Genomic DNA, 19153 nt, shown 5'->3' with positions numbered 1-19153 from the left:
CCTTGAGGGGGGGTGGGGCAGGGGAAGGAACAGCGAAGGGGCATAATAAATTACCAAAATTTGCTTTTTTTTTCCCTACAATGCACAATGACCCACAATATTCGTCATCACCGTGGAACCATTTACAAAAACTAAAAGATGCACTTCCACCAGAAGTTGACGATGCTGGGAATGTTGAATATAAAGTAATGAGCCACGATTCTAGTCATAAGCTTGCTTTTTCTAAGGCTAAAAAAGAAAACTAACACAAGCACACATTTTTTTATTTTTTCAATGAAGCTGAAATTAGTAGACCCATCGATTGAGCGATTAGACCATTTGATAACCCAAATGAAATGGAGGTAACTGCTCTAGTTGTTATTCCATCCCCTACTCTCCTCCTATGTCAAATCAGAAACCCTTATAGCTTTATGTCGCCTAAAACTAAAGCACGACACGATAATGGCATGACAGATTATCGGAAGGAGGCGGAGAAGCAATGTATGAGCTTGGTGTCGACGATGACGGCACTTTAGTTGGTAAAATGAAATGTGAACCGATGGAGAAACGCATTTCTTCCAGCTTGTAAGATTAAATACGATACGCTACGTTGATAGGGCTATCCGCAGAAGACATGTCAGCATCTGTGGACACGTTGCGACAAATGGCAGATGCATTAGACGCCGACGTATCGATCATTCGAGAGTTAACGATGGATCAATTTGGCAGCAAACCAGAGCCGCGCAAAAATTCACACAAGGTTCTCGAAGCATTGATACGAAGGCGACCCAAAGATCAACAGCAACAATTCACCGATATTCGGATAGCCATGTTGGGTGGTCATGGTGAAGGCAAATCAACGTTGCTCGGATGCATAACCCACGGTATCCAGGACAACGGACGTGGGCGAGCACGACTCAGCTGTGCACGGCATCGGCATGAAATCGAATCAGGGCGGACATCATCAATATCGCACGAAATCATCGGCTATGATGCAGACGGTCATTTGATCAACTATGCCAGCACGCACAACATCAGTACTTGGGAACAAATCTGTGAGGCGAGCAGCAAGGTGATTACATTTCTGGATCTTTGCGGCCATGCAAAGTACTTGCGGACCACGATTTCGGGTATGACAGGCTATTCGCCCGATTATGCAGCGCTTGTCATATCCGCCAGCACCAATGTCGGTATATCGGAAATGGCACGCGAACATTTATCCCTGGCCGTCATGTTGGATGTACCTGTTCTTGTCATTGTCACCAAAGTTGATGTTGCTTCTCGCAATCAGCTTGGAAGGACACTTAATTCATTGGTACAATTGCTTCGAGCGCCAGGCATGAACAAGGTGCCCGTTATTGTTCGTGACGATAATGATTCCCGTTCATGCGCTTCGCATCTGGCTCGTGGTGGTCCTGAAATACCCATCTTTTTGGTCTCAAATGTCACAGGAACCAATGTTGATTTGTTGGAACGCTTCTTCAACTATTTGCCCAGACCGACCAAAAATTATGATGCATTGTTGGAAGAACCTGTCGAGTTTCAAGTAGAAGAAGTATATTCCTTGTCAGGTACATATTGTGATAACTTGTTTAATAAAGTGTGGGTGGGAGGGGGGGCTATACACACACCGCAGACGCGTCACTCTTGTTCTACTAAGATGAAAAATATACTAATGCTACTGTTGCAATATAGACATCGGCCCAGTCATAGGAGGCGTATTGCGACGAGGGCGTATCAATATTAACGAGGATGCAATAAGAAGGACATATCATCTTGGGCCCGACAGTACTGGTGCTTTCGTTAAAGTCACAGTCGATTCAATACACCGACATCGGGTACCGACGCATTATGTACATTGTGGACAAGCAGCAACACTTGCCATCAAATCCACAGAGCTTGAAAACTGGCGGATTCAACGTGGCATGGTGCTATTAGGCATAGACGTACCGAGTAGCTACTTTGAGTTTGAGGTGGATCTCATTGTTTTGTACCATCCGACGGGAGTGACCGTAGGCACCTGCGGCATGGTGCATTCTGGTTCGGTTCGGCAACGCGCGCGTGTTGTGTCTATATCATCCTCCACTACCACTAATACATCGTCATCATCCTCCACTCCATCGTCATCACCATCATCATCGGCAACAACAACAACAACAACAACAACAAAAGAAGCACACCTTGAAGAATACAACGCAACAAAAACCCAAAACTCCAGCAGTCACCCCAGCACCGATCAAATAATCCCTTCCGGTAGCGAAGGTCGTTGTGTTTTGCGATTCATGAATGAGCCTAAATATCTCTGCAATGAAGCCCAGATTCTGTTCATGGAAGGAAAAGCAAAATGTTTAGGCCGTGTAATACAATTAATAAACACTACTTGACTTCTTTTTTCGAGATCACAACCTATGATTATAGTTCTTGCTCTAAAATAGTGTAATATAATCGATACAAGCATCTGTCCGGATTATTGGGGAAGTATGAACAAATCAATGTGAAAATCAACATGGTCTTTCATGTAATAACACCGTAGCTCTCTCTGTTGAAGATAGATAAGATGATGATACTACTGTTAGTATGGTTTTGAAGGTCTTGAATAAGGGAGAGTCATCATGTCATTTTCTAATTGTGCGAGTATCCGTCAACTTCTGCCAATGGGTGCAATATCGGCAAGAAATGCAACAACAGTACGCGTTTTTGCTACTATCTATAGAAAACTGGTTGTTATTCTAAAACAGAATACACTGTGCTTGTTCGGGTCAATTGATGAATTTTCCACATGTGATGCTGTTCCTATGTTATAAAAGTTTAGCGTCAATACTATTTACACACGGAAAAGAGCTATAATTTCTTTTATTACCATGCCAAACTATAATAAACAATGAACATGCCAAGAGGAATGATCTACAGATGCAAGGATTGTTATACAAGCTATTACGCTCGTAATACATGGCAAATGAAACGTATGCTTTTCTTATGATGCGCAATGTTAAAAAAAGGCCAACATCATGCTATCACCGACTATCGCTCTCGACTGCAACCTTTATCTTTGGCTAATATTTTGTTATCCATGTCAAAAGTAATGCTCAGCAGCTTTTGCCCTTTTCATGTACGTACTGTTTGGCTCTGTCATCTATCTTTTCGTTCATGTAGATAAACTTTGTACTCTTTGTAACGGACGCATAATATACGCTTGTTGTCATTGATGATGCTGTTCCGATGATTGCCTTTCTTGAGCTGTGTTGAGTTTGGTGTTGATACTCATGACATGTCGATCCAGCAGGCAGAGCATACGACAATGTCATCCCATTATATGTTACATTTGGATTTGTTTTTCAGTAACCAACGGATAAAGTGTGGCGTCTGAGAACAGCTATGATGCGCATGATTTTAAAAACATGGTAAAGAAAGAGATGATGGCACCATAAAAATAACCAAGCTGAACCTGTACATCAAACATGTACTGAGAAAAAGATGAAGAAGAGTCCATTGCACAGCCAAAACATGTCGAACTTTGCCGGAAGAGCGAGTGCTGACGATGTGTTTAAGCCGGCAACTACAACTCTGATTTAGTCAAAGAAGAATATTGATCATGCTTGTTTTCTGTCGATTGTCTTTTTATATTTTGGCTGTGTTCTTCTTTGAATATGTTTCTTGGCTGATGGTCTGTGGCATGGTATCTTCTATTTTGTGCGTCTCTTATTTAAGTTTATAATGGTCAGTGCAGCGCCGCATCGATATTCGCTGGAAGTATGAGAATATGTGCTCTGTATACCCACATACAATTCACCATCACCCTCCTCGCGGAAAGTGTGCGAGGCTTTTGTGACAAGAACTTTATTTACAATCATTGTAATTGATTGTTTGTCCGTCAATACCTTCGGCCACGCCCGGTCTTGAACTGGGCACACAACTAAACAAGATGCGGGGCGTTTTTGCGACACAGTAATTTCGTCAAAGTTTATTGAAGAAATAATTTATTAACCCGAGGAGCATCACTTTCCTTCCATTAATTGCAACACCCCAAGGATAGGCATCGTATGCCATCATCATCATCATCATCATACATGTGTTTTACGATCACTCTTTTAAACCGTTATCGGCCGATCGTTTTGAAATAAAGAAAAAATTGGACGGAGAGGGAGATCGACATCATGCTTCTTTCTTTTGATCATTTTAATAGCAGCAACGAGTATGTACATAAAAGGAGAAGAAATGGAAGATGTAAGAGAGAAGATAGAGTAAGCAACTGCATTGATGCTATTTACGTCGATGCCATCCACAATTCAGTATGTGCTAGTGTCTGTACAGCATAAACAAATAGGAGAAGATACAGGATGATCATATACACACACCACTCGATGCTTAATAAGATCACGGGAGAGCTTTAAGGAACCAGCAATATGGGTTTTTGTCCGAAAGCAGTAAAAATGAATTGAAGGATTAAAGAAATCAAACGAGGATCGCCGCTGTTTACTAAAGGGTGAAAAAAGAAAGAGATATGTCCGGCATGCAATCCCTCTTACTCATGCATACATTTCGCTCTGGTAGCTTGTTAATGCGCTATACAATTAAGTATTTGTCATCGACAAGGACAGACTAGAAAAGACCCAAACCCCTTCCCAGCAGGTCATCTGTTTCTGAGCCAGACAAAAGCTTGTTTTGGCAGTAAGAAAGTCTATTATGACAAAAATCATGTGGTAAAACAGAGCTTGCTTTTCTCAAATGCAACCACCTTCCCCCCAAATCCTCCTTGTAATGCAGCTTCGTAAGGTTTTTTTCTTTGATTCTTATTCATGAAGCAAGAAGATCTTAATTACTCTTTGTATACGTTAGTAATGAGACTGAGAGTCTTCTTTTTACGTCATATGATGATGAATACTCCTCACTTTTTCATGCCGACTAACAGGTGTATTCTATCCTTCAGGTCACCACCATCTTGTTCTCCATTGTATGTTTTGCATGGTAGACTAGTCTGATAGGACGATGCGGTGGCAAACGACATGGGGCAGTGGTGCCAGCCAATCCAAATCACAGTCATTGCCTTGGCTTCACCGAAACTGTTTAAAAAGTGTGCAGTTGTACGATAACTAAATGGCAGCAAGCAACATCATTTGAAACTTTGTGCTGGCCATGACTAAAAGATCCAATTTGTTGAGCCAAGGGTTAAAGTCTCCTTGGTGTTTATAAATTACAATTGTCTCCTCCTTCCCTGCTGGGTGCATATATTAATCTACTGGTTTCTTCCTGGTGTTTTTATATAAAACTCAAACACCTGACTAATAGTAGTGGATGGAAGATAAACGATCAGTTAGATAGAGCAGATCAAGCAAGACAAACAAAGGTAGCATGCGCATATGCACCCACCATATCAACCCTGATTTTAAATTGCTGGCCATCACATTGTCAAGAGGCCCTTCAAGGGCTGCTATCACGGCCGTCAAGACGGGTAGTTTATTGGTCGGTTTGGCTAACCCTTGGGCTTGGGTGGAAGTTGCAATCACACTTGGATACCATGGAACAGAAGGATCTTGAATGATTTATTGTACCATATTGCACTACGGATTACAATCATTCCCGGAAGGTGCTTTCCGCTGTACCTCAGCGTAATAACGGTGAAGAGCTGCTCTACGTATAGGTATGCGTCGGCAATACTGACCGATATACTCAAACAACGGTAGAAGCCAGTTCGCAAGTCTTTCAATCAATATTTCCTCTCATTGTAGCATTTATACAACAACATCATGATGGGCAGTAGAACACGTGTGCAGTTACAGAATATTACTGATTCATGTGTACTTTACATATTTCAACGAGCTTTTCTAAGCCAAAACGTTGTCAAGCTTGATCTCAAACTACTTGTCTTTTCCAAGTACTTGGTCCCTCAAGGAGTTGAGATGGTTTTTCAAAAAGTCGCGGCGTCAGATAGTCAGTTATGATCAGTAAATGATAAATGTGACAAATAATTATGCAATGTTGTATGGCTAAGCTGCCATAACGGCGACAACAATAAATAACAACAAGAACGCGCGAGAAACAATGAGCACTCGTATTATATAACTTTTTGCCATTCCCACGAATAGTAAGTAGATTCCATTTTACCGATCTATTGGTTAAGCATTCTCTTGGGGGTCCGATGTAGAGAAAATTTTCGACCTCTTTTTGAAATACAGTAACAATGTACATTTTCGTGTAAGACTGGAGTTTTGTGTTGTACATCTAACATGTAACTCAGACAGAAGAAGTAGAACAATCTAGGAAGAGAGAGTGAACTGAGGAGGCCTCAACGGAGAGGGGCGAGCTGTCGATGGCGTTGGCTGATGGACCCGCGTCACCGCTATCATCATCATGGCACCATTTAACCTTCAATTTGTACATAATGTAATGAGCTTCATTTCTAATTTATCATTTTAAAAATATACTAACTATATCGAATTGCTGTATTGTCTCACTACTATGCATTATAAAGTTAATAAATGGTCCGGCCGGCAAAGCGACAAAACAACGAGCAGACGATGATTACGGGTGGGGGCAGCAATTTAACCTTTTTTTTAAGGTTTTTTAATGATAAATTTATTACTTTGTGCTGCACAAAAACACGACACAACACTCATTGTGCCAAACTACATTTCTGTTTCCGCCGCTCAGTTTCCATTGAAGTGTTTAAGTCACCACCACTACATAGCAATTAACCTACTAGACAAGAAAAAGAACAACAGGTTTTTGGGGGAGGAATGTGCGTACATGTGTGTACACACACACTCTCTCTCTCTCTCGGGTGGAAGCGAAGTTTAAGGAAACTAGTCCGCGGGGTGGAGGACAACGGGCAAGGTCCACTTATTTGTGGGTAGCTACACACACATGTAACATGCTTTCGACGACCAATACACACCCATGAACGCCTTCATTCCCTATTAATAAGTGGGAATTTGATTCCACATAATAGTACGAAAATGGATAGGTTAGAAAAAAGGCAGATATGAGTTGTAGATACCGGTGCAATCATTGTCCGTGGTCATCGCTGGCGAACTTTTACACAGCATGACAAGAAGGACAGCAAGGGGGCTATATGAGAGAATGAGCACGATCCACACATCTCTTTAGCACACAAAGAGATAACTTCAATATTTGGGGGGGAGGGGAAGGTGTGGCCGGCTGACTTTGTAATGGTCAAGTAAATACACATGTAGCTGCTTATTTCTTGCTCTCTCGGAAAAGGTCGCAAGTAATGCAAGAGTGATATGTCATGTATATGCATCGTTAGGTTGCATTGATTAAAAAAGAATGAAAATACCCTGGAGCTGATAGGATTGTTCAATAGCTTCACTAACTGAATATCAACGCATGTTGACGAAGCAACAAGAATGTTGTTGTTGTCGGCATGCAAGAATTCGGTACAATATAAACAGTTCTGTAAATCGTAGATCAAGAATAATAGTAATAGTAGTAGTAGTAGTAGCTACTCTCAATCTCTCTCATGGACCGTGCTGCATACTGTCTTTTTCTTATGAGGCTATTCAAACGACTGTGTGAACGATTTATACATTATTCGCTTATTTACCGGTTTGAAAAGAACGACTCACTCTATCTCATCCATCTTGTGTCGAGCAGCTGAAACAGAACTGGTATCGATCGTTAGATGCGGCAAGGGAGAGTGTATTAGATATATAAGGAAACCAACATGCACCAAAGCCCAAAATTCTGAAATCACAGTTTTAGTGGCCAGCAAAATTAAAATTTGCTAGAGTCTGTATGCTATGTGATGATATACAACATATAAAGTTAGGCATATTTTTAAGAAAACACACACACTCATGGATCACTACATACTACTACTACTGCCTTTCTACTAGTAGTCATGGAAGAAAGGAGACTGATTGGAATAAGGGAGGAGGAGGGATTCACAACGAGCCCGGTATGAGGTCGATCGCTTGCATTAAAACTTTCCCACCTCCAAAAAGCAAAATCTTAGCCCGTAGTATGATATATGCTCCTTTTGGCCCCCTCCCCCCAAAAGAAAAAAAAGAACGAGATTTGTTGTTTTATAAGTTGTTATGTGTATATTTGAGTTCTGTAAATTGGTGCTTGTTTAAAAATACAATATGTAACAACAACAAAAGAATATCGGCAGCCATAAACTACTATTTATGCTATTATATGCTTCTTTTTTGATGCATCTCCTGGTTCCTAGTTGGCTGGTTAGTAATAAACTCCATAAAGAGCTTAAGTGTGGGTTTCACGGATCAGTGTGAATTGATCTACCAAAGAAACCTTTTGGGCGTTGAAAGGACCCCAAAACTCTGGCGGAGTCAAAACCTTTTTTTGTTATCGTGTTAAAACGATTATCGGATTCATTATTAAGGTTGCTGCTGTTGTTGATGGAAACACAAAGAAATGATGCATTACACTATTGAGAGTGCGCGTCGGAGGAGATGGGCGAAGAAAGAAAGAAAGGTACGGAAAGAGGAAATAATGAAAAAAAGGTTTATCATTTACGCCACTCCCTCTCTTATCGGACAGACCTTCCATTCTTCTTATAATGAATACTGTATGTATGCAGGCAAACAAAGTTGAGTTGAAAGTTTTGGGGGTGACGGTGGTATATTAGGTTGAAAAGAGAGACAGACACAGAGAGAGAGAGAGACTCTCCTCTACTAACAAGTAGTCCAAAATGAGCTTGTTTTATATGCACACCAACCCCATACACATTGCATTAGAAGAAGGAAAACCATAACCTTTTAGTGTGTCGTGTTTGAAGGAAAAAGGAGGGGTATCGGAAAATGCAACTTTATGATTAAGACAAAAACTAGACAAGTGTACATGAACAAAGAGCCTACTATTATTTGCTATTACACTGACGTCAACTATGATTATGTATGAATTGGCAGTGACTATGTATATAAGGAGTGAGAGAGATGGAGAGAGAGAGAGAGAGAGAGTGCGCAAGAAGTGTGTGCTTTAAGTGAAAAGTGAGTGAATCGCGAGGGTGCTTGGGAATGTGTTTTAAGTTGTTTAAAATGCATGGTTCTTTAAAGTTAGCTGTAAGATTTATAAAACGGGAAAAAGAGATGGGTATGTGACAAAAAAAAGAGCTGAAAGAAAGGAGGTGGTGTTGTTGTGATAATACAATATGTTTTATAAGTGAAGACGGCCATGGAGTGCACTGAGCTGACGCTGGTCCTCGGACGATCGTAGTCGATGGTTCATAGGGATCTCTTGTATCGGCAGCAATGGCGAAGCGTTTGAAGACGAAGACGATGATGAGGGTGATGCGGCTAACAGTGGAGAAGCGGCAACAGATGATGAAGACGATGATGTTGTTGGGTATGATAGAGGCGGTAATGAGTGACAGAACGAGGCTGACGGCGGTGGCGGTGGTTGTGAGGTTGCTGTATAAAAGTGATGGTCATAATGCGGCGATGAGGAGGAGTCGATGACCATATCTTCATCGGACGAGATGGGTGAGCTGGAGAGAGATGGTGGAGGCGAAGGAGGAATTGAAGTCTTGTTGTGATGAGCATGATGATGATGATGATGCATGGGCGGAGAAGAAACCATGGACGAAGTAGAAGATGCTTGGCGCATGTTGTGAATTGTAGCAGAATGACCTCCGCTAGTGTCCAGTGGATTAAGCTCTGGATATAATCCTCTGGGCACCACAATTTGGCTCAGCATCGGATCGGCTGAGGGCTGCTTCAAACGCCCAGTGAGGACATCGGTCTTGGTGTAATAGGAGATGAGATGCAGCTTTTGGTTAGCAGCGGTGCAGATGGAGAAACTCTGCTTGATCAAGCCATCTTGTTTGTAGGAGCACGCAGCTGCGGCCTTGCTGCCAGCCGGTAAGCATGAAGAGGGAGAAGCGGCGGCGGCGGCGGCAGCAGAGGAGGTTGTAACGGATGATGAAGAGGTGGTCGATGAGCGGCGAGGGCGGCGCTTTGTGTCGAGCTCGCGATAAGTCAAAAAGCTGCCGAGCACACGGCTGGGTGACCATGTTCGGCCATCGGTCCATCGGCGCATGCCTGCTTCCCGCTCGTCCCAAGCAAAGACAGAGCCGGATCGGATGTGGATGCGTTCTTTTGTTGAAAGGCGACGCTGGACGCGATCTAGTTGGCCTCGTCTACAGGCCTCAAAGACAATAAGTGCATCTTGAGGGGTCTTGATGTAGCCGATGTAAGTTTCCATCGTATGTATTTTCTAAGTTCTTTGTGTTGTTGCTGTTGCTGTTGTTGATAGTTGATAGTTGTGGTTGTTGTTGTTGTTGTGGCAGTTGTTGCTGAGTGCGGTGTGGCGAAAGCGAGGAGAGAAAGGACAAGAAAGAGAGAAAGAGGTAGAGATAAGGCGAGAGAGAGAAAGAGAGAGAGGATGGAGAATACGAGAGAAAGAAAGAAAAAAAGTGGGGGATTTGGACCAGCAGAGACCCTGCTATTTATAAAAGGGAGAATGGAGTCCATGATCAACGTATCATCTCAAGGGACAAAAACATAAAAAGCATCATGCATGCTGCTGCGATGAGCAAAAAAAAGCATTCTTGGCAGCAACTATTCCTGGGGGAGTGACACCAAGAAAGCTTGGTAGTTCCGAATCGGGAAAAATCTTGATTCTCCATCCTTTTGTAGGAGTCGAGACCGCAACACGCCTTTATCCCATTTAAAGTTTATGAAAGACTATGTTGGTGGGTGGGGGCCTCTAGCAAGAGTAGAGGTAAGCTGCTAGTATTGCAACAGATTAATGAAATATAGAAAGGGCTGCTTTACTATCATCATTATTATCGTTGTTATTATTATTACTATTACTATCACCATTACTATTACTATTACTATTACTATCAAGGTTCAATTTGGGGGGGGGGAAGGGAGGATTCCTAGAGGAGAGTGGTGGGTGCTATACAATTTATACCTTTGCCAAATTATTTACTCATCAGTGGTTGCATGACACCACAACAACAACAGCATAGCTCACACCTTAAACTACTACTACTACTACTAGCACTGTGCTAGCTCGTTTACACACACACATCCTAAATAAAACTTTATAACCAGACACTCGGAAATGGCGGGAAAAATCAGAGTCTAGACTTTTGGTACACTAAAATGAAAAATATATAATAATCAGATTATGAAAGCGCATGTTTTACAGAATAAGGCACATTCTTTGTTCTTTGTTTTTCCATCTGACATTGTGTTGTTGTTCATTCCTAAAACCCTGGAACCCGTGCCAATGCGTTGGCAAGTGTGAGCGATAGTAGTCTAAGCGTGTGCGTGTAGTAAAGTACCAAGCAGTGTATACAATGCCGGAAGAATGTTCTCTTCTCTTGGTGTGCGCACCCTCCACACAATCCCCCCTCCCCCAAAGATTGAAAAAAGCCTTTTCAGCCAAATTTTTGAAGCCGTGGCTGTTTAAAAAAGAGAGAGACGATGTTTACGAGGGAGAGAAGGGAACAACCAACCCCTCCTTTATTCTGGGGTGTTTTAGTCAAGAAACAACAATATCCATTCTTAAAGTGATCGAAGCTTTTCTCTCCCGTTTTGCCCTACGACACCCCCACCCGACACCTATCTCTCTCTCTCTCTCTCTCTCTTTTTCACAACGATCATTAAGTTCTCTTTCTCTCCTAATGTATCAGTCCTTGTGCCTCTCCCACCCCCCAAATCCAAACCCAAAGAAGAAGCGTAATTCCTATTAGTACCAGCCACTATCGGCCGGAAAAATAAAAGGGGGCCAAGGGGCACGTCGTCATTTAAACATAAAAATGCATGAATTCGGCAGTTGTCATCACAAAAAGAAATAAGACTTTTCCTAAAGACTCCCCCCCTCCCGTCCCCCAACTTCTCATTTAACCACACATAACACGCACGCACACATGACCAAGCCAAAAAAACTTTATATGCATAGGGCGTGCATCATGGGGTTTTATACATGTTCCCTTCGCCTTTGTTCTTTGACAGTCTTATTATCATATTACAACTCTAAATAGCATTTGTTGTGCTTGTAAACAGTGTACTAGGCTTTTGGCTTTTCAATCATTCATATATACTTGTATGATTCTGGGTTGGCTCCTTTACTTTACCTTCCTGTCGCTTTATTAAAGTATATATGTGTGTTGTGAGTAAACAGGCTCTTTTGGTTCTTCTTTGACAATCCCCCGAATATATTCCACCCCCCATCAACGCGACCCCCTAAAGAGAAACGCAGCACACATGGAAAAGTCTAAATTTCATTGCCGATTACCGGCGGAGGAACAAAAAAAATAAAATAAAAAAAGGATCAACAACAAACGTCCAACAAAGAGGCTAAACCTTAAAAAAACTTTAGCCATTAATGATCATCCTTTTTTTCTTTGTCTCGCCAAAATGATTACTTCGGTGGCACCCAGCGTTTTTATTACCTGTTGCCTAGTTGCGGCTGCCAATAGTTACGGTAACCAAGTTACCACTTTGTCGCTATGTTACAGCTGTCGCTTAGTTACCGCTGCTGCTGCTGCTGCTACAATATAAAATGTTTATTGTGTGTTGCCGAAAGTAAACGGTGCATGCTATACATATACGGACAGAAGCAAGAAAGAGGATACATAAATAGATTTCTTTCATTTTCTGGCTCTATCTTTTCTTATAATGAAACATGATGCATCACCATCAAAATATGCTAGTCTATAATATATATATATACATCATTTTTTCTGCTAGTTCAATTTACTTACTTCACAGCTAATATACTACAGACGAAAAGAAACATTTCATTTTTCCCATTTTGTGTCACAATCAAAGAGGGGTGGATTAATAATAGCTTTTTTTTTGATTCTGTACCGAGTGCTCTATTTAACCTACTCAGCAGTAGCATTTGTTCACTACACATTGGGAATGATGTATCATGCTTCCCAATAGAAAGATTTGGATTGATCTATGAGTATTGCGATTCATGCTGGCCGATAAATCGATGAAGTAAGAGTTACGTCGTTGTGGTCGGTCGCTGTTTAACTGGACGGACCGAGTTGTCGGGGGGTGAGAACAGAGAGGTTTAAATTAGGGTGCAAGATTTTTTTAAGTTTCTTGGTATATGTAGTAACCATATAAAGAAATGAAAAAGGATCGACGGGGCCCGGTCGCGAAAGAACACTATCGACTTTTCCTATACCACACTTTTAGGATGTGCCTCGCGTACTGATATGTGAGAAATAGAAAGAATGAGAATGAGAGAGATATAATTGATGGTATTCATTGTAATTATATACAATTTAACATCAATAACAACTATAACAACATCTTTGAAAAATAGAGATAGAAACTCCACTCCACCCACGGCACTCCATATCACGCGATTTGTTTCTTTTCAGCTACGGAAACAGAAAAAAATATAGTAAACGTTCGGGCCCCTCGTTAGAAATGGTTCTGTTGCACCGGTAAACTACTTAATTGCGAGCCCACTATTAAGCGATTTCAACGCACACAAACACAATACACACACTCCTTTTCATTTTGTATTCTTTTCTTACCAAACTATTCCAAGTAAGCTTCCATGCTCGTGGTGTGACCCGGCTGACTTTAATTTGTGTGATAAATAACATTTCTTTTAGAAGGGAAGTGGGGGGGTCGCTCTCTCTCTCTCTTGCTACATGTCAGTTGCAAAGTAATTCGATCATTTCTTGTGTTTCACCGAGTACATGTCTCCATTTTAGTCAAATGTTGTACAGTGACATAAATAGTAACAGTAACCACCATACAAAAAGACACACACACACGCTCTGTCCCCCTCCAAATCTCGTCTGGAAGCGGTTTTTAAGTACACGTTGTTTTATGAAAAACTAAACCTAACAACCCTCTCATACCATGTGTTTCTAAAAACAAACCAAAAAGTTGGAGAAGGTTGACTACTAACTATGCAGATTTCTGTGTTAACAGAAGGCGTGAGGGGTTTGTCCCTTGATGGTGTAGTAACAAAGTTAGAAATCATTTGACAAAATAGTTTGTTTTTATTTCTCGTGCACGCTGCTAACCATTGACTCATCAAGTGACTACTATATACTATCAATTGGCATTTTACCATATGTGTCCCAAATGGTCATTGTGCATTTTGTGTGTTGTTTTTCGGCTGAGAGACCCCTCAGCTCCTTATCCGTATGCTTTGTTGTTGGTTTATAATGTCAAATGTTTTTATCACATGTTACATAAAAAATTAACCTTCTCTATCTCTAATGCAACATGGCGCTGATAGACATCATGACTGGGATAATAGGTTCCCGTCATATCTACATCTGCATAAATACTTACAAGAGATGCACACCATAATCGGATCCATGCGTATGTATGTGTGACCAACTCTAAACCTTTTCTTACCCTTTACGATGCAATGTTACGTCAGAATTCACGGACATCATCTCATAAACATTTACTTCTTTGTACTCTCGCAAATATATGTCATCATTGATCGATAACGGATCACTGCTGATACTACAATCGTTACGTGATAAGTTGCACAAAAGGAGTTTCCCCCTCTCCTCCCCACGGTTTCTTGATATCCATCATCATTCTCAATCAAAGGGTTTACTCTGATAAGCATATGTGTGTCTGACGCCATGTGTTACCAATGATGAAAGAAACCATACACAACATATTCCGGTTTATATTGGTAATGTGATGAGAAAAAAAGTATTGATCTTTGCACCACACACCAGAAGTGGAGATAGAGTATAACAACATTACCAATTAAAGTGTTAAATTGTTGCGCCCCGGTTTTGCTATTTTGAGTTGGAAAAGACGTGGGGAGCAGTAAAAGAGTGTTCAAACACTTACATATAAAATGCGGTTGTTTCATAATTGACTGATGTTGTCTGGGCACAGTGGGGGAAGAGATACACTGACGATATTAGATGCGTCGCCCAACCCGACAACAACATAATTCCATGTTATTCTATCATACAACCCTTGATAATTACAGATAAATGAACGACATAGTAAATTATAAAATAAAAAAAGAGCACTAACGTTCCTCTAGGGTCTGAGAGGCAAGCCCTACTTTATCCAGTTTAAACCTCAATAAAAAGTTACTTTATAGCATCAGTCAATTCCTGCCCCTCCCCCCAAAAAGCCGATCGGTAGAAACCACAACTTCAAATCACTCCTCTCGCTTTTATTACTCAAACAGCACCACACACATTTACACCCCCAGAATTAGATAAATAACCGTCTCTTTCTGCAGGTTGAATTCTTATCACTTTAAAATAAAAATCATAAACTTACAAGTCTGTTTACCTGGAGGCCAAGAATTTGGTAAAGGGGAGGAGAATAAGGGGTGCTAAGGTTAAGACCATACAATTGGGACATATGTGAATGCATTTGTACTATCCTTATTGCCCGCCTTTTTTTATGTTGTTTTGTGCGCACTATGTATTTAGATTCGGACTATAATACAACTAAATACACCACTTTTTTATCATATTTGTAAAGTATGATAGCAAAGAGAGTATATAAATGTCCTTCTCAAACGAAATCACTGCCCCCAACTCCACCCCCCCCTTCTGGTTGTTGTTATTTTCATTCCTCTTTCTTACTTTAGGCATATAGAACATACAGTACTATCCCTTTTCGAAAAATTAATAGTTATAATCGCAATAGCAACTCACATACACATAATAACCTCCCATCCCCGCTTTTTTTGTACTCCAGGTGTTCATTTATCAATAGCCATAGCAGAAATTCTGGGGTAAATATTAAGAAAAAAGCGCGGGCGAATCCCCGCAATAGGCAATGAAAGAGGAAAAAAGCTTCTTGAATGCCCTACTACGCAGGGCCCTCCACTCCTCTTCTTTTATATGTATACTTTCAATATAACTCTCTGTTTTAGACTTCTCGCATGAACATGTAATAAAAGGGCCGCGCACGAAAGATAAAAGCTAAATTGTATCCACTAGAGCTCGTGTTGTCTACATTATATGCTACTATAAAACTCATGTTCATGCATCCATTCTTTCAAGCAAATTGCTACTATGCTAGTAAAGATATTATATAATTATTCCGGACGTCGTTGTTCAGCTATGTAATTTATCATTCTTCTGTTTCCAAGGGGAGAGGGACAAGGGAAAGTAGTAACTGGGGTGACCGCTGCCATGATCTGTGTGTGTCGGGTGTGTATACAAAGGTTTGGAAAGGAATGCTTCGCAACACGAACTGAAAGAGCTTGAAAACCAGAATTACGAACATGTTTCGGCATCGTTTGAAAATTATAGAAACTAGTTCTCTTCTCTCTTTCTCAAATTTCCTTTCAATGAGATTATAACCAGGGGGGCGGGGGAGTTCAAATAAGGGTTCAGTAATGATAAATAGTAAAATAATTGAATCGTTGACTGGACCGAGGAAAAAAATGGAGGAGCGAGCAGGGAGATGATGAAGAAGAAGATCCATCGTTATATTCCTCGATGATAGGTTCGATCGTGTCATGTTATTGCTAGCGTCTCGAAAGTTTTTGTGAATGCAATGTGTGTTTTATGAGCATATACCAATAAGCATTGAAGAAGAAGCACTATTGAGCGTTCTCTTTCCTCCTTCCTTTCCCCCACCCCCACCCCCCCCAAAAAAAAAAGGTAAAACCTCCTCGAAAATAAAAGCTGTACTACCATTTTATATTATTAAGGCCGGACCCGATTGACACCATCATTTGCGTACCTCGAAACTAAGGGTCAAACGAACCTTTGTAAAAGTTTGACTATCTCCAAGAGAATTACATTATTTGGCACATTTTAAAAGGCAATGTCAAAGAGATAACCGATAAGAAGAACGTTATTATTATTAGTACCAGCAAAACTACAGCACTAGCCAGTCAAAGCAGCAGCAGCAGCCCAGCATACACGTACTTATTACCGCCACCAGATCATTGTTTTAAAGTGAGAATTGTCTAAATAGTACGTATCAACGAGATTTACGTGTTTCATATTGGTACAATCTATGCTGCATAAAGAAAAAGCTACATCTTCATTTTAAGGCGTTTTCCGGAAGAGTAAGAAAGCTTGCGACGACAAGCGAGTATCATATGTACATGTGTGTACATGCAAAACTCGAATGACGGGACAGCTTCTGCATACATATCATACTCGCATAGAGTTTTACTAATCTTACTCTCCCCACAGTTGTCCCTTATTTATAGCGTGCTCTAAACCATTTCAGTGGACTTGTCCGTTACAGGTTGCATTAAGGATAAACTCTCGATTACCTGCTATCCACTGCTGCTACTGTACTGCTGCTATTATTTACAGAACAGGACGTTTATTGATCTGACATGTAGAAATAAAATGCGCATGCATTAGTGTTGGCTACTCCCCCTATCCCTCTCCTCGACATAGTGCTGAAAATTGTATAGCAAGAGCTTTTCTTTGACCTTCTACAAGTTAAAGCTTTGATAAACGTCACAAATTGCTGCACAGCCAGATCGTGCAGGTGGAAGTTGCATAAAGTTTACAATGCTGCCTGTGTTATGTGGAAAACCGTGATCATAGGCCTTTTAACTATGGTATGCACTGAGAAAAAATTACCAATCCAAATGCACGTCCCTCTCGTCAACAATAAAGATCATTATAAATTTTTAGCAAAGATACAGAGAGCGGCGATGACAGCTGAGAGGTGAAGGGAAAAGTTGTATATACCCAAGCCACGATGATGGACTGGCCTAGCTGTATTATGCTTCTACAACCTAATAGCCATCCCGGTATCAAGATTGAACACATTTTGAGTTTATGCACTTGGACTGTTTAATCAAATTTAAACTTTGACTCTTATCCCAATCACATCATACTTCTCCAAATATTACTTCTCTCTTTATGTGCATGTGTGCATAGTCCTTTCCCTCTTTGCTTTCCGGGCTCATTTATATCCCCAACACGCCAGTCGCGCAACTCACATTATCGATGCACCTGCACTACGGTTCATCGTTCGAGCCTCATATTATGTAACAAGAGATCATTCGTAGTATCATCAGGGGGAGCGGAAAGATGGGTAATGACGGTGTGCGTTGGTTGATCAATCCTTGCTCGCTCCCTCCTGCGCTTGACATATATATTATCCCCCCTCAAAAGATCAATGTCGTTTTGAGCTTAATGATTCATGACCCAGCAACTTGGTGCTACTGCAACCAGCAATAACATGGCGGGAATAATCACGTTGCTGTTGTTGTGCTTTTTGATAACATAACACCAAAATTCTTCGATATTGCCGAGTCGTACATGAACCACTTTTCATTCACTTAATTCTCCTCTTGCTTTCGCCCCACCCCCAAAAAAATTATGGTTTTTTTGGCAACCTTATCGTCGGCCTGACGAACAAATTAAGTAGCTTGCAAAGATTTCGGATGTGGCTGTTTATTAATCGATATGTCGTAAAAACAACCCGACTTCCATATTTTGCTAAGTTGACCGACAAAGATGATAACAGCGACGGTAGGTATGACGATCGTTTGTCTAATGATTAAAGTGAATAACTACTAATGGTATTAGGCAAGAACCTATATAGAATTAAGAAGAACTGTTCTTGTATAACGACAGCAAGCTTCTCCCTGATTATTAGAGATTGCTACTTATTATGACATGAGAATGCAACACTTACATTTTATTACGTTTCGCCAAAAATTTATTTTACTTAAGGATTCCATATACTTCACATTTTCTTATCATCGAGATCTCTATAAAGAGTTATTTGGATTCGAGCTCACAACAGCAGGCAAAATGATTGTATGAGCCTTTTCCTAGTATAAATCAGCAGCTGATAGTTGCATCAAGAAAGTAAACAGTACTAGATTCTGTTCAGCTTCATGTTTCCTTTAGTAATTATAGTGTTGCTCAACAAGTCTCTTTTCGTCTTAGTAACCATCTAGCCAATAAATATAGCTTTTGCCTTGCTCAGAGCACCGCCCGCTCGATCTCAAATTGTGAAATACTATATTGGACATAACAATAAAGTCCAAATTATTACTACAATATACTGCTTTGGACCTAAACTAAAACTACACGTTATATGCAGCCAAGTCTGTGTAGTAGCGGCAGTATATATACGTTAAAATATATATGTAGTTGTAGAAGACTAAATTATAATCGGCGCCGATGGGCATGTGGTCGCTTCCATGCGGTACAGGATGATATGAGATGTATACATTTTTGTATGTATTATGAGGGGGTGCAGTGACTGAAAAACCCCCT

At 40.8% G+C, this 19153-nt stretch overlaps 2 protein-coding genes across 2 annotated transcripts; one reads left to right on the top strand and one right to left on the bottom strand.

The window, feature by feature from the left end:
* The first annotated feature begins 6 nt into the window (after positions 1–6).
* Positions 7–2382, top strand: BDB00DRAFT_848242 (P-loop containing nucleoside triphosphate hydrolase protein). The gene is made up of 5 exons (XM_053125298.1): positions 7–185; positions 280–341; positions 454–518; positions 597–1550; positions 1675–2382. The coding sequence occupies exons 1-5, from the start codon at positions 81–83 to the stop codon at positions 2361–2363; spliced, it is 1875 nt and encodes a 624-aa protein (XP_052974656.1). The 5' UTR covers positions 7–80; the 3' UTR covers positions 2364–2382.
* Positions 2383–8678: 6296 nt separating this feature from the next.
* BDB00DRAFT_848241 (Gti1/Pac2 family-domain-containing protein) lies at positions 8679–10355 on the bottom strand. Its single transcript, XM_053125297.1, has one exon. The coding sequence runs from the start codon at positions 10159–10161 to the stop codon at positions 9115–9117; it is 1047 nt and encodes a 348-aa protein (XP_052974655.1). The 5' UTR covers positions 10162–10355; the 3' UTR covers positions 8679–9114.
* Positions 10356–19153: the final 8798 nt, after the last annotated feature.

The sequence above is a fragment of the Zychaea mexicana genome (assembly GCF_025766255.1).
Source record: "Zychaea mexicana strain RSA 1403 chromosome Unknown BDB00scaffold_109, whole genome shotgun sequence".
NCBI lineage: Eukaryota > Fungi > Mucoromycota > Mucoromycetes > Mucorales > Lichtheimiaceae > Zychaea > Zychaea mexicana.
The sequence above is the reverse complement of the archived record's forward strand: the minus strand, read 5'-3'. Positions and strand labels throughout refer to the sequence as shown.